General features: G+C 33.0%; 1 protein-coding gene and 1 long non-coding RNA gene across 2 annotated transcripts in view; one reads left to right on the top strand and one right to left on the bottom strand.

Annotated features, from left to right (window-relative positions):
- The window catches only part of LOC145317611 (deoxyribonuclease-1-like 2), a 28,112-nt gene that overhangs the window by 142 nt on the left and 11,424 nt on the right, over positions 1-16,546 (top strand). Inside the window, exons 2-3 of the mRNA XM_080158759.1 lie at positions 847-1,121; positions 1,473-1,636. Coding sequence (XP_080014885.1) covers positions 847-1,121; positions 1,473-1,636 — 439 coding nt within the window. The remainder of the gene's footprint in view (positions 1-846; positions 1,122-1,472; positions 1,637-16,546) is intronic.
- LOC145317595 (uncharacterized) lies at positions 2,065-16,158 on the bottom strand. Its single transcript, XR_013879047.1, has 3 exons — positions 15,445-16,158; positions 2,834-2,942; positions 2,065-2,189 (listed from the first exon to the last, which is right to left on the bottom strand). It is a non-coding gene; the product is annotated as an uncharacterized LOC145317595 (long non-coding RNA).

Genomic DNA, 16,546 nt, shown 5'->3' with positions numbered 1-16,546 from the left:
GTAAGTTTATTTAACTTTTAATTGCTTTTTTATTATGGCTTCGAAAACAATTATATACGGGGAAGAAGAATCGGTTCTTAGCCTTACTGAAAAATCATGTATCGTATCGTATTATATCCTTTTTCCTACGAATATAAAAATGTACAATCATAATATTAAAACCAGTTTTGTTAGTCCGTGCTTTTGGCATCTCGGGTCTAACAAAACTGGTTTTAATCTTATAATTGTACATTTTTATATCCGCGGAAGGCTTTCTATAATACGATGTGATATTTTTTTTGTAGAAATATGCTTCGTTACCTAAAGTAGCAATTATTTCGTCATTTCATTTCGGAAATTGACCTTTATAATCACATAATACGTAATGTCTTCTAAAAGGGAGAGATAGGTTTCGGGGAAAATCCGTAAAGGTGTGTGTTTTAAGGCTTAAAAATAGTAGTAAAACGATAATATTCACTAAATATGTGTATTTTTTTTATTGAAAAGAACTATAGACAAAACCTTTTTAGTAAAGTTAACATAAATTTTTATCGTTCTACTACTGTTTTTAACTTATAACACATAACATTTACGGATTTTACCCGAAACCTACCTCTCCCTTATTTCTCATCTACATAAGATACCTATTAATATCGGTCTCTACCTTTTTAATTTTACAGAGTATCTAGGGAGGGAGAAAAATCTGTAAATTATACTGGTCCCCAGTTTTATCAACACATTCTCTCATTAGTTAGCTCAAAAATCTTCTGACTTACTAAAGCTTGTAATGTAATACAAAATAGTGTCTAAAATCAGAATTGTAAACCTTTCCTTTAATGTCTAACCTCTATTTCTTTTTTTATTTAGATGGGCAGCTGCTTAACAAAGTGTCACCATGGCCAACAAGAAGAAACCAGGCCGGATGACCGCTACACAACTGACAACACACGAGCAGATAGCAATCGTGTCCAGGATCCTGAATTCGACGAGAATTTGCGCCAAAAGTCGCGGCACCGTGCAGACGGCGACGGAGATCGTGGCAAAGGTTGGCGGCGCAAAAGCTCTGGCTTATCGCGATTTTCGCAGGATGGTAGACACGTCATACAGCCTCCATTTACGGTTGGAGCTTTTAATATTCAAAAGTAAGATTCATTTTAAAGTTAGACTGTTAAACTTTATGGGCACTTGAGGGCGATAATGTTTTTTTTTTTAAAGAAACGTTTTGAAAAGATTAGTTGGAGTCGTTTTTTTAGAGACAATTTCTCTTGGAAGTGTGGTGGTACCCTACCCCTAAATTAGTTACATATAACTCATGCTCAGCTCACAATATTATTTTATTTGTAAAACAGACATACACACAGTCATCCTGTTACTATTTATAGAATTTCAAAATAGGATCCAATTCAATAGCCCTTTATTCTCCTATCAGCAAACAACTGTCTTATGATCCGATAATTTATATTCCGTAATCGATAAAAACATAAAATATTCAGGTTTGGTATGGCCAAACTCTCAGATAAAGAGACATTACAGCTGATAGCTAGGCTGGTCAGAGAGTTTGATATTCTACTGGTCCAAGAAGTTGTGGATGTTTCTGGGAAAGCTCTCAACATTCTTCTGGAGGAAGTTAATTCTGGACAGAGCAGCCAAGGTTCAGGTGAGTTTAGATGTATGTGTTTGTGTGTGTAGCTATTGTTTCTTAGTGTGATCATAATCATAATTTTTTTTTATAAAAAAAAGCAGTATACGTTTATTTGCACAAGATGGTGCAATGATAAAAGTAAAATCCACTTATCTAAAAATTTGTTTATTTGAAAATTCAGAGTAAGATTTATTTTGTTATTCAAGTAGATTGACATTCCCCCACGCCCCCCCCCCCTTTTGGTTAAACACGGGAAATCTAGATATGTCTTTTATTTAAATAGTTTATTCAACTTTTATGATTCATCAATATAAAGGACATCTCTAACCTTCTCTCACTTCCCTTTTGTGACCCAAATTGTAAGAACTGAATTCTAGTATTATGTAAAGTACTTATTTAGGAAAATTGGAATTTTCATTTCTAATAAAAATACACAACCCCCCTCCTTTACCCACTTCTATTTTTAGGCCTTAAAATTTTACTATAAAAAGGAAACCTCACCTTGAGTAAAGCAGTTCTATTTGAACACTAACGAGATTCACATCTCAGTCTCCTCTCAACACATAATCTAGGAAAAAAATATATATATAAAATGGAAGGTATTTTAGATTGGACCGATGCCGAACTGGCAGCCTTTTTAGAACTACCTAATGAAATTATCCCTCCCCAGGATTTGGCTCACTCTAGTGAGGGTAATTGCTTTATAGACTCGAACCTAACTAATCTATTGGTAACAGTAGATTTTATTATTTTATTTAAGTCAACAATTCGGCCTAAGGCAAGCCGGAAAACTTTCTTTGCCAAAAGATTGATAAAGGTCCAGGAAATAGTTGAAACCCAGAATAAATTTACAGGTTTTAGACCTTATTTCAGATATCTAATAACTTTATCAAAATCGGATCCTAAGATCCAAAGATTTATGCTTGACCAATGTACAGAATGCCTTTATTCTTTCTATAAAAATAAAAACCCACTATAAATCTATGTATTTTTTTTTTCCATGTATATATAACTATAATATTTATTTAACGTTTATATGCCTTTAACCAAAATAAAAAAACTATAAATCTATTCATGTATCTAATGTATGTAACTATAATATCCATTTAATCTTTTACCTATATGTAAATAAACTATGTATATATTGTAAAGAAATCTTAGTTTCTTATTAACAACAAGGATGATTATTTTCATTTTAAGTAGCACCCTCACCTGTTTAGGAAGATACCAGAATTATAGGACTGAGTTTTCAACTTCTATACACTAGTCACAGTTTTTTTTCACTCTTGTGTAACTCTGGAAGGTATCTCACTTTGTAGGCCTAGAAGAAAATAGGTTTTACTATCACAAAAGAAACATTATTACTAAATAGAGATGGAAAGATCTTATTAAGTGTCCAGGGTAATCCCCCCCCCCCCCTCCGTGGTTTTTGGAATAGCACGGATTAATAGTTGTTTAGAATATCATGCAAGTCTGTGTATGCCTTAAACCATTACAGTGACATTTCCCCCTTAAATGAACCAACGACCAAAGTATAGAGAAACACATTTGTACCTTAAGCTAGGGGGTGTGTCGCAATCATGTGGTGCAACGTCTAAATTCCTTTCTAAGCAGAAGGGGGTGCTATGTATTAAAAATGTAAATATTTGTACTTTTACTTCTGTACTCAATATACTATATAGTGCACATGTATACATATAAATATTCTAAATTGTTCTGTGTTTATAATCCTCTTAAACCACAGTGACATAAAAAAGTGAAAATAGACATAAGAAACTTATAGTTACACAAAGTAACAGGTAATAAAATGTTATAATGAATAAATTATTTTACCATTCAATTTGTAAAAAACGAATTCAGTAATATTTTATCAATCAGTATGTTTAAAAGAAAAAGTATAACTATTTTAGGTTAATACTAATCTAGAATAAAATACGCCAAATTCCCACTGTGTGTTGAATTATTTGAGTAGAATTCATGCTGTGTTTATCCTATTATAAGCACTACTCATCAAAATATAAAAACAAATTTGAAAGTACCGAGACAAAATTATTTTGCGTTTTATAAAAACTTATATTTAAATGGTACATTAAAATCTTATCTAAGAAAATGTACATAATTTACGTATTTAACTTAAGTTATGTAAAAAAAAACTAACAAATATCGCGTCTCAGCATAAAAAATTAGCGAATTATCGAAAATAAACTTAAAAAGTTTTGTTCTCACTTCTTTTAATCTAAGTATATTATTTTAAAATCCTATGTAAAAGGGACATTCTACGAAAGATAAAAAATATATACCTTATAGTTAAACAATAAACATATTTATAATCTTCTCATTCTGTGATAAAAAAAGATGGAGAAATAAAATACACCTTTACTTATATATGTAGTAAACAAAACAAATAACAATTATAAATCGTATAAATGCATGTTTATAAAAAGTCGCACTCATAGTAATACGTAAAAAAATATAATACATGTAATAAGGTAAAGATACTAGTAATTCTAATTGAAAAAATATATCAAGTCATGACTAAGTAGTAAAACCTGTGTAAAACCATTGGTGGAAATTATCTTTAGTTTTGAGGGTTAACCCAGGTTACTTTACTAATTTGTACAAAAAATTTACATTTTAATACATATATATATATATTTCTATATATAATCTAGATTACTAGATAACGTGTATCACCAAACCAAACAAACCACCAATCAATTGATAAAGCAATCAATCAATCAATCAATCAATCAATCTACAAAATATCTAACACCAAATCTTAACATTAAGACAGGTGTTCTATTTAAAAAAATAAAAATTTTGTTTCGAACAATTTTGTGTTGTATCGCAAAATTAGCACTGTTTGGCCTAACGATCGCCATTCTAATATATAATCCAGCACTTATAGACATAATCGTTAAATTAATTCAGGAAATATTTGTCACTATAAAATCGTTATTTTTACACATCAAGAATAAAGTAGCCCAACATGTTTAAGAAGGATAAAAAGGAAAAAACCGAAACGGTAAACTTAAGAGAACTATCCACGAAACTAACTGAAGAATCTCAACCTGAAACATCAGGTGAAAATCCGGATAATCATGATTACGTGGAATTTGAACGAATTACTGATAGAGCGCAAAGGTCCAAACCTACTACTCCAGAGAGCTCGAGAGACCGCTCAGGTAACCGTGGGGAACCACTACAGGATATAATTGAATGTCTCAAGGGAGATATGGCTTTCACTTCAACCATGGATAACGGTCTGGGACGTATCCTACTCAGTAACATTGCTCAACTGAAAGAATTGTCGAAGAAAGCTAATATACCCTATCTTGACAATCTGGACGAAACTATTGAAAATTTCAACGAATACAAAGACAGCGTAAACGAGCAAATACACAACAAGGTAGAATCTCAACTTGATAGACAGACCCTCAGTTTAGATGATATACTTAACCAAAAGCTGCTTGACCGAGAGCTTTCATACCATGACCAGACAGAGACTATCCGACCGCCAACAAAATTCGCTAAAAACGATGTCCTCAATAATGCAGAATCTAAGATAACCGCAGCCAACAACTCATTCCCTACGAAAAGGAAGTTTAGTGGATCTTCCCATCCTTCTCAACCATCCGTAGTTGAATTTCTCACCAACATGAATGCGGCTCAAAGGAAATGTAACCTTAGCGAAAGAGAGTTCACCGAGTATCTCAATCTCTGTTGCACTGGTCCAGTCTTTGATACCGTCTCCTGCATGATTGACGCAGGTAAAACACTGAATGAAATATACCAAGGTCTGCTAATGGCCTTCGATACCAGATTGAAACCCAAAGTGGCCAAGAAGGCACTTGACAAATATCAACCTCCAATTGGCGCCACGCTTAATAGCGTATCTACTGACATAATGAAACTAGGACAGAGAGCCTGTCTTGGGTACCAAAAGGGCGCTCAAGGGGCAGCGTACGATGCTCTTTGTATTAATGCGCTATTGGAAAGCTTGCCTGATTCAGTACAAATACTGGCAGATAACACCTATCACGAACTGAATAGTAGGCTTAACAGGATACCTACATTCGCTGACCTGCTCAGGGCACTGGCTAAATACGGAGAAAGCATTGATAAGGAATTTCTGAAATTGAAGAGATCAAAAGATAGAAGTGATTTCAGTCCCAGGTTCAACCCCAGAGCCATCAAAAGCGCGCACATATATCAGATCAATCGAGCTCCGGGAAGAAAACCAGAACAAAAGGATATGAAATATAAAGATTTTAAGCTCCAACCGAGGAATCAACCAAACCGTATGCCCAGGAACAGGAGTCAGAAGGTGTATGTAACCACACAAGAAAACAATTACCGAAACCAAGGAGGTAATCCATACAACTCCAATAGAAACAATTACAATAATGGAGGGTCTAGAAATAATTCATATGGAGGAAACCGTTATAATGCTAGCAACCGTAACTCAAACAATAACAGTTATGGAAACGGATATCAGACTCGTAGAAATAATAACCCCACAGGACAACAAAACAAAACTGGTTTAGCAGGAAAACTCTACTGCCAACTATGTGGAAAAACTGGCAGCCACAAATCATCGGACATATGCTACGAAATCAGGGATGATAACGGATGCATTGTCGCCATGAACCCTAGCCAAGGTAAATGCGGAATTTGCAAGAGGGAGTCAGGCGAAAACCTGTTCCATCCTGAAGAATTCTGTCCCAATAGGCCTATTATGAAGAGACTCAGGGCCCAAGGACTTCTGGAGTGGCCAGATCGTGACACCCGAGAGCACCTGGCAACACTCCGAACTGGAGAATTTAAGAACCCACAATAGCAACTACAGACTATCCACGCACCTTTGTATAATATTAAATGGTTTAACGTAAAACAAGTCAACAGACACGGACAAAATGATAAGGATACTTTATTTATCAATGACATTAGTCATGACATTGGAAGGAAATTATACCTTCCTATTAATCTAAATTTAGGACATGCCAATGTACACAGAGCTGTAACACTTTTAGATAGTGGAGCAGATCTACCTATTTGCCAAAAAGACTACTTTCTAAGATTATTTTCGGAATGTAGCGAATCTTACCTCCTCTCAAAACTTGTACCTTCAAAGGCAAGATTACAATCCTATACGAAAACTCCAATTCCAATTATGGGAACCATCAAAATGAAAATCAGTCACCTTAAGGGTCAACTGAAGGTGGACATCAACATGTACATTGTTGACAGTCCAGGCCAAAGTAGTACGCCTATGATAATGCCACTTAAAATGCTGGGAGCACTAGGATTAAACATGAATTGGATAGAGATTAGCGGAGAACAAGTTCCCCAGCTAATCAATATGAAAGAAAATAACACTACTGCCCTTTCATATTACTACTCAGATGCAGAACTATCATACTGCTATGGGTATACTAACTATTTAAGACCAAAGGAAGTTAAACCCATCCAATTCATAATATCACCAGCCACAGCAGTTACACTTGATGACAAAGTTCTTCTAACAGAAGACTATATACCATACTATAGTCAGCCATCCCTTAAAATTCAACCTTCAACCTCGGTTGTATATGAAAAGGATGGAGAGCTTATAGCCATGGCACTTGTCAAGAACATAAGCAATGACTCATTCAAGGGAGCCATTCGAGCATCAGTGGAACTATGCGATAATCATACTGAAACACGAGAGGTAAAGGAGCATACAATTAGACAGTTGATTAAAGATAGATCACACATCCTTCAAGAATGTCATCTACCATTCGAAAATGAGATTTCAATTAAGGAAGTTGTATTAGACAATTTACCAAATCTAGGACCAGGTACATCTGGAGGAGTTCCTAGTAAACTATATAACATTCACGTACGCTTCCCTGAATCCCCACACTTTCCGGCGAATGGAGAAGCAATCGACAATGATGTTGACACTCTTGATAAATCCCTTACAGAAGAACGATTTCCTGTAAAAGAAACAGCACACAACAAAAGCCAAGCAGAAATTGATACATACTATGATCCCAAAGAGACCATCCAACTGGGTTTTTATGACAATCTACCATCCGTCACACATGACGATATGGTACCAGATGGACTCACCATACCAGCTCTTGTTCAAAAACCTAGCGATATTGTCAAGGAAGAAGATTACGATCCTGACATCTGGCCGTACGTTAAGGATATATTTATTGACACATATCCTAGCGTAATAGCCAGACACTCTTTAGACACAGGACGAATAAGCGATACTTTGGGATACTATACAATTCGGTTGAAGCCTAATGTCACTCTACCAAAGTATAAGAAAATTTATCACAATCCCCCAATGGAAGCGCAAATGATGCGAGATATACTGGAAGCTCTGCTCAAACAGGAGGTTATAATTAAGGCATCCTGTGCAGGTGGAGATATTCCTGACTTTGCATCTCCTGCCTTTCTTGTTAAAAGAGCAAATGAAGCAAGTTCTGCTAGACTAGTGGTCGATTTTAAATTAATCAACGAGTGTATTGCACGTGAAGCAATTAGTATACCTAACTTTGCAGAAATTCTAAACGAGCTTCGTGATTGTATTCTATTTTCAAGTTTAGACCTTAAAAATGCATTTAACTCTATCGGGATCTCAAAAGAATCACAACCGTTAACTCAGTTCGTTTGCCAATTTGGTTCATTTTACTTCACTCGTCTTCCTACGGGGATGAACGTAAGTCCCAATATCTTAGACAGGTATTGTGACAAAATGTTACAGTATACTCCATTGAAAGACAAGAATGGTAAAATTGAAACTAATGACGAAAACCTTCCAATCATGGTACCAGACACACTAAAAGGGTGTCGTACCTACTATGATGATCTTATAATGTCCTCCAAGGGTCAAAGTACATGGCAACAAACTTTAGACGAGCACTTCAAACTTTTAAAAGAAGTAGTAAAACGAGTAGCATTCCACAATGGTAAATTTGATATGTCAAAAGCAGTCATTGCCAAATCAAAAATAAACTGGCTTGGATGGATCATAAGCAATAACTTCTGCATCGCCGACCCAAAACGTGTTCAAAAGGTAAAACTTCTTAATTTTCCTGTTAATCCAAAGGGAATGAGAAAATTTATCGGAACCGTCAACTCACTGAGAATAGGTTTAGGATTCAATGTATTACAACATGTAGGTAAACTCTCACCTTTAACATCAACAAGGCTCAAGGTTTTTACAGCTACTCAAGAACAACGTGATGCTTTCGAAGCCCTAAAGCAACAACTTACTGCTGCACCACTGTATAGTCGAATTGTACTCCCAGGTGCACCTAAAATTCTGTGCACAGATGCAGCTAGTGAAAGGTCAGCTTGCTTTTCGGCCGTATTGCTTCAAGTTGTTCCTGCCAAAAATCCTAAAGAAATTATACCTAGTTTCCTATACTTTGATGACAAAACCCATAGAATCATCTTTGATGCAAAATTACCGTGCAGACCTATACGACTTATGCATGAGAACGAAACTCCTAAAGAGTATCTCTCTAATCTTGAAATGTCAGACCCGCCTGAGTTTGACTATCTTACCGATAAGAACTTTGGCTATGACGACATGGAGAACTCATTGGGTGTTTGTTTGAAAAGTATGATAGTAGCACATAGATGTTCCCAGGATTATAATCAACTCTGCATGGATGTAGCTGACAAAATAAATAAATCTATTGTCAAGCACCAACTTCTAAATGGGCAATTCCGAAATGATAAACAACAATTAAACAACTATACTGAGAATATCAGAAACGGACGCTTGCTCATAGATGACAAACTATACATCTTTCAAATCCTTGCGAACGTACTTCACCGCACTATGAAGGTTGTAAATTCTACTACGGTACACGATGGAAACCAAATTTTGTCATTTGAAGCAGGGAAGAAACCCCCATTTTTCTTTCTACTATACCAGGTAAAAGGAAGACTCGTAGTAAGACCAACACTTTTAGATGCATACAGTGAATACTCACTTGCTCGTCATAGAGGATCTCTTGAGATAATCCTTTATTACTCAAAAACTATTAGCGAAGATATGAGAAAGCTCAAAATTCTAGATTTGGAATTATTCTCACTACTGAACTCCTTAGCAGCGTGTAAAAAGCTTGTTGGAGGAGATGAACTTCTAGCTCTGGTTGACTCAAAACCGTTGTATTTTCTTTATCATCAAGATGTTACAGAAAGTATAACAAAACTTGTCAATTGGGGAAAGAAGATAACTGGTAGCTTTCCTCAAATAAAACTTGCCTTTATAAGTACTCTTAAAAATCCAAGTGACTTTCTTACAAGACGTTTTGATGTGCCAAAACCTCAACTAACACGACTTCAACTACCTCGATATGTGAATAATCTTCTAGATGATTACATACCTAAGGATAGGACCTTCACCATCAACGAATGGATAAATTGGGTACGAGAAAACGATCAATTTCTTGAATATTGCGTGGACAAGAAGGAACGTCAAAAACTCCCTACCCATCAAATTGCAACTATAGATGTAGCGTTAAAGTACTCAAAGCGAAACGTAACGCACATATACAATCCCATAAAGGCTTTGGAGAAGATTTTAACTTTAGAAACAATTATTCAAAAACAACAAACCGAACTAAAAGACTTGTACGATGAGTGCGCAATAGCACCAAATCACCAACTGACTAAGGATGATGTCAGTTACACATTAAACCATGGAATATTATACATACAAAAACAATCTACACATGCAAAATTAATGATCCCAGAATCATTAATTGCGGCCTACATATCAATGTCACATTTAACTTCAAATCATGCAGGATATGAACGCATGATTGCCATTTTAGAAAACTATTATCATAAAGATTTAGGACAACTCTGTAAAAAGTTTAGTAGATCATGTTTCGCATGCCAACTTTGTAACTATCAATCACGACAGAATAAACTTAGACCCTTTCCTCTAACTTCAGATGCATGTGAAGTTTTATATATGGATCTTATGGAAAATATGGGACCATCTGGACAACAATCTAAATTTCAAAATGTCCTTCTAGTTAAAGACCCAATTTCCAATTTCATGATACTCATTCCAATGAGAACCAAAACCGCAGAAGAATTTATACATGTATTTGTAACCAATGTCTATCAAATTTTTCATCCTCGTCAAATCTACTCAGATAACGGGAAACTATTCTCAAGCAAAGATACAATATCAACCTTAGCATTACTAAATGTTGAAATGATTTACTCCAGCGCTTATTCACCACAATCGCATGGAAGCATAGAAGTCATGGTTCGTGTTTTTAAACAAGCCATGCGAAAGTATCTCACCATTGAAAGTAATCTAAATTGGTCACTAATGGCACCAATAGTTTCACATCTTCACAACTCCTCTAAGATTGTGAAAAGTAAATTTTCTCCCTATGAAATTATATTCGGACAAAATACTCACCTTTCAACAGGATATCTCGATCACTTAAATCTACCAAAACTTCATCCTATTATTCAAAGTCACCAACTAGATTTAGAAAAGAAAAATATCCAACTAAAGAAAATACTTCAAGAATGTCAAGATCGAATTGTTAAAGAACGAGACAATAGAACTGAAAGACGAAACAGAACACGAGTCCTTAGAAAATTTGCTGTAGGGGACTTTGTTTTCATGAAGGATCGATCCATCACACCAGGATCAACAAAACCTTTACGCTCAAAGTTTTATAACACTCCGTTTGTCATTATATACGACAGACCAGCCACTGTTCTTCTTCAACGATTATCTGATGGAATAGTTTTGAACAGACATAAAGATGACATTAAGAAATATGTTAAATTCTCTGAAGAATTTGAACACCTACCACCAGAAGTTCTTAAAATCTGTCAGCAAGAAGTATACGAAATTACTGAACAACAACTTGAAGATCTCCTTAAGGTAGAAGATTTTAAGGTTGAGCAATTTGAAGATAATATAAAAGAAGATGAAAAACTAATAAATGAAGATTTCCTACCACCGTTACCCTTCATACCAGAAGAGGAAAACGAACTTGATATTGATGATGATGAAGATGACAATCGTGTGACAACGCGAAGTATGGCAAAAAGGGTCACCTTTGGTGACACCTCCAACGCAACATAAGTTTTTTAAATAGAACAAATTTAGAATGTTTAAGTGTATCACATTCACTGCCATCTTACTATCCAACCTTTTACACCCAACCAACCTCTTCACCTTCTTTCACTCTGATGATACCATCAAAACATACTATAAGTATCAAGAAGAAATTATCACTGAGGTGACATTTAACATTCCTGACATTGTCACGAATACATCTGAGATTTTTATGAAAGTATGGGAAAAACTCCACATGGAAAGTGTCTACATACAAGCCGGAGACTTTTTCATGCTCACATCAAAAGTAAACGATTTGCAAACAAAACATAAAGAGTTAGTTAAAACCTTAAAGACCATACCCACACATATAAATACGGAAAATAACATTACGATTGAACTTGATAAATCTTCGCTGCAACAAAAAATTAGAAACATTCAAATAACAGGAGTTCAATTAGAACTCTTGATGAAATCTAAAACCATCGACACACTTAAAGCAGACGTAGAAAAATTCTCAAAATTTTTGTCAATATATGAAGACTTAAACACCGACGCGGAACAAGTAGTTGAAACTTTAAACGATTTCTACACAGTAATACAGTTAACCTACCATAAGGTAAAAACTAATTACATTCAACAGTATTTACTGCCCGAAGAACAGAATGATGCCATCGATCTGGACTTCAACATTCTAGGAACTTATCTAGATGATAATCAAAATGTAATATGTATCATAAATCAAAATATACTCAAAAAACCCATTAAATATCGTAGATTTTATGCGATTCCTTATAATAATATGTCTTTGGAACATAACTATATTTTAAATCAAAATACAAGTAAAATAGAACAATTGTTCACACCGACACAAATTAAATTGGGTAACGTCAATACAAACGAACAATGTCTAAATAATCTTAATGAAAATTTTCCCAACTTTATAAATGCAACTAATGTTATTGAAACATGTCAATTCATACCTAATTACAAACAATTTCACAAAACAGCTAAAGGAATACTTCTTTATCGCTTATCACAAACAGATTTGGATACACTCAACAAGCAGTTCAAAAATGATACCAATGTCACGCTTTCAACCAATAACTTACCTGTCTATCTTGAATTCAATGGAACGATCACAATTAATTCCCATTATTACGATAATATATCATTTAACGATACACAAACTTTCAAATACACATTCACCAATTTGACGAAAGCACAACAATATGAAATTTCGCTCAAAAATCGTAACACATATGAAATTCGATACGATTTCTCGAACATTGACCAACTTCTCACTGATAACTATCCAATATTCATAATGGCAACTGCCATTTCGTTCGCATTTTTTCTAATCATTATCACTATAAGATCACTCTCCTTTAAGTGCCAAAAACATAAACCTAAAGAATTTGACCGATTTTTACGAAATAGGGCCGAGAAAAATCGTCAAAAAAATCGAAAAAAATATAAAGTTTCGCATTTTTAACAATTTGTTAACAACCTTGTATTGCAATAAAAAATAATTTTACTAAAAAAATTTTTGTACAAAAAACCAAATTCCATAGCATAACCATCAACCTGGGTAAATAAAATATTTGTAAATACAACTATTTAATCTCATAATCCGCATCTATTGTATATTTACGGGTCCCTAACAAATACGCAATTTATTAAGTACCATCTCTTACAATAATCATTTATAATATATATATTAAAACTAGTATGGACCAACCAATGGGTATGAACTATCTAAAGTTCGAAACTGGAGATATTATAACTAGTATGGACCAACAATTGGATATGAACTATCTGAAATTCGAAACTGAATCAGTTTGTAACTACTTACTTGATCTCCTTCTTCAAAGAAAGAAGCTGCCTCGCGAAACAGCAAAGGCTTTCAAGTATATTTCAAACATAACTATGCGTTTTAATCACATTTTAAATACTACAGATACAAAATATATATTTAAATTTTCAAGCATTAATCTTCCTTATTTTGTCACCCTAACAGCAGAACAATGTTATATTACAAACAAAACCTTGCTATACAAATCATTTCAAAAAACCGAAATGATTATTACATTAGAACCTAACAAAGTTTTACTATATAAAAATAATATCGTGACGATCTTGTATGAAGATTCATTTGCAAATAAGGCACTAAATCCTATATACGACTCAAAACCTTTTACAACACGTCTACTAGACAAATACAAAGTGAACTAAAAATATGCATTATTAAAGTTATACCTTCATATCGTTCATACAAGCCATCATCAATAATCTTGAATATGCTGTACATAAAGCATAATATAAAATAATAAAAAACAACTATACAATAATTGGTATAATACCACACTCTTGTAAATATTATTATAATTGTTAACAAACATATCTTAAATAAGCCGTCTTAACAGCTTAGACAACTAAACCATTATAAAGAGCTGTATATTGTTATCTTCTTAGTTAAAATACTACTATAATTGTTACTGCATCAGTTTAAATTAGCCCCCTAAACAATGCTATTAACAGCTAAAACTTATCTAACGTAATCTATAATCCATAAGGTTCATATAAAATCTTGAAGAAAAAATCAAAAAATAACATTTTATTATTGCTTTAAATTAACCATGTGTATAAGACCTCTTTCTTCTCAGGGAGGAAGGATGCTAATCCTTAATCATTACCTAATACCTTCCCCCCCCCCCTGATTTAAAAGGTTCATTACCCTTCACACATTTGTCTGTAAAGATTATAATAATCAACTATATAATATCATTACCTAAGTAACATATCTATATCTAATAAAATGCTTTTATTGTTATTGCAAATGTTAATAAAATAGCCGTTTAACGGCCTTAAAAAATTATTAAATAAACATTATAAAAGTATATAATTTTAATTCTATAGCAACTAAATGCTACAATTATAATGTAACATAAAATAAATGTAAATTCTGTCCTCGTAAAATTTTCATGTGTAAATAAATTATATGGTATTAGCATAAGGACCTATCTATGATATAACCAAAACACTCAAAATATAAACTATTGTTACATCTCATCAATGTTTTCAATAAAATGTACCATTTTAATAACCGTCATATAAAACCGCGAAATTTCCAATTAAAACATGTTACCACTGAAATGTACCTTAAAATCGTGTCATTTCAAATACAATATATAAGTTACAAAAACGGGGTAATAAACAAATATCCTCGTATATACATAATATACGCATAAACCTAACTCTAATTAGACTTAAACATCCTACTACTTTTGTATAATTATTGCTCATTATGAAAACTGCTCGAATGTAAAATTCCCTAATTATTAGACTAATTAAAAATTTTTTTTTGGGGAAGGAAAAGTAGCAGAATATCAAATTATAAATTTCTCTATTCTTCTAAATTAGATTAAGTTAATCTAAGCAAAATTATTTTATAAACAACTTATTATTTATTGCTCTAATTTATCTCTATTCTTACCCTTCCTCAAGATAAAGGGGACATAAGTGGTTTTCTTACAATAGAATAATTTAGTTTAAAGAAAATGCCTGACAAGTACAATAATCGATATTGCCTTTTTCAAGGAATTTTAAAATTTGTTAAAATAAAAATTTAAAGGGTTTAAAAAAATGTAGTGACAACCCTTAGTTAATATGTTATAAATCATAAGTTTATAAATTTAATCCATAAAAAGTAGTTAACCTGTAAAGAGCAGAACAAGTATCTCATTTTTTTTCTCACACCATTTTTTTCGCCACATTTTATATATCCATAAGAAATTTTAGCAGTCTTTAGTCTGAAAATAAAAAAACCTATTGGCACGGAAAATTTTCCAACATTTATAATTTTCTAAAATAACATAATTAAGGGCCAAATATTAAACAGGATTAAATGTACAAGCATAACTTAAACAGCGTAGCAGCTATTAAAAAATAAATAAAAAAAGCCAAAAACTAATAATGCCACAGCTTGCTTTAGTAATTACATAACGAAGAAACGTAGCGCAGCTACATATTTAGTTATAAAATTATACAAGAAAACAAAAGCGTATTTACATAGTAGTTTGTTTGTAATAGGATTTTAATAAAATATTTCAATATAGCAAAGATATATATAGCCTTTTCAAAAATGTTGTACATATGAGTTTAAAATTATCCACTTTGTAGCATATGATGTAAAAAAATTAAAGGTTAGTCAATTTGGGTACATTTGAATTAAAAAAAGCTTAGAAAGGAACCAGATCTAAAAAAAAAAGACTATAACTTTGCATATCACAGAATTAATCTGTCTCTGACAAAAGTTTATAATTTGACAAATAATTTGACTTACTTTAAGCATAATTATAATATCACGAGTTAATTAATCAAGGTGCTTAATATTAAACAAGCCTTTGAGATCATATCGGGTAACTTATATCAGGTATCTTTAATTGCAACAAGTAATAAATAAAATACTTTACTGTAAAATAAAAGCTCCAAATGAATCAGCTTTCATAATAATTTAACTTACTTTAAGCATAATTATAATATCACGAGTTAATTAATCAAGGTGCTTAATATTAAACAAGCCTTTGAGATCATATCAGGTAACTTATATCAGGTATCTTTAATTGCAACAAGTAATACATAAAATACTTTACTGTAAAATAAAAGCTCCAAATGAATCAGCTTTCATATAATATTCACATAATTGATAATTCAGCTTTATCACGTCAAGTATCACATTCGGAAATGGTTAATTTGAAATCAGAAAATAATATAGTAAAAAAATGCTCGAAGAAATTACACAATTGTGATTAATTAAA

This window comes from Acartia tonsa, chromosome 4, assembly GCF_053477335.1.
Source record: "Acartia tonsa isolate MP-2025a chromosome 4, ASM5347733v1, whole genome shotgun sequence".
NCBI lineage: Eukaryota > Metazoa > Arthropoda > Copepoda > Calanoida > Acartiidae > Acartia > Acartia tonsa.
Note: the sequence above shows the minus strand (reverse complement) of the source record. Positions and strands in the feature narration are given on the sequence as shown.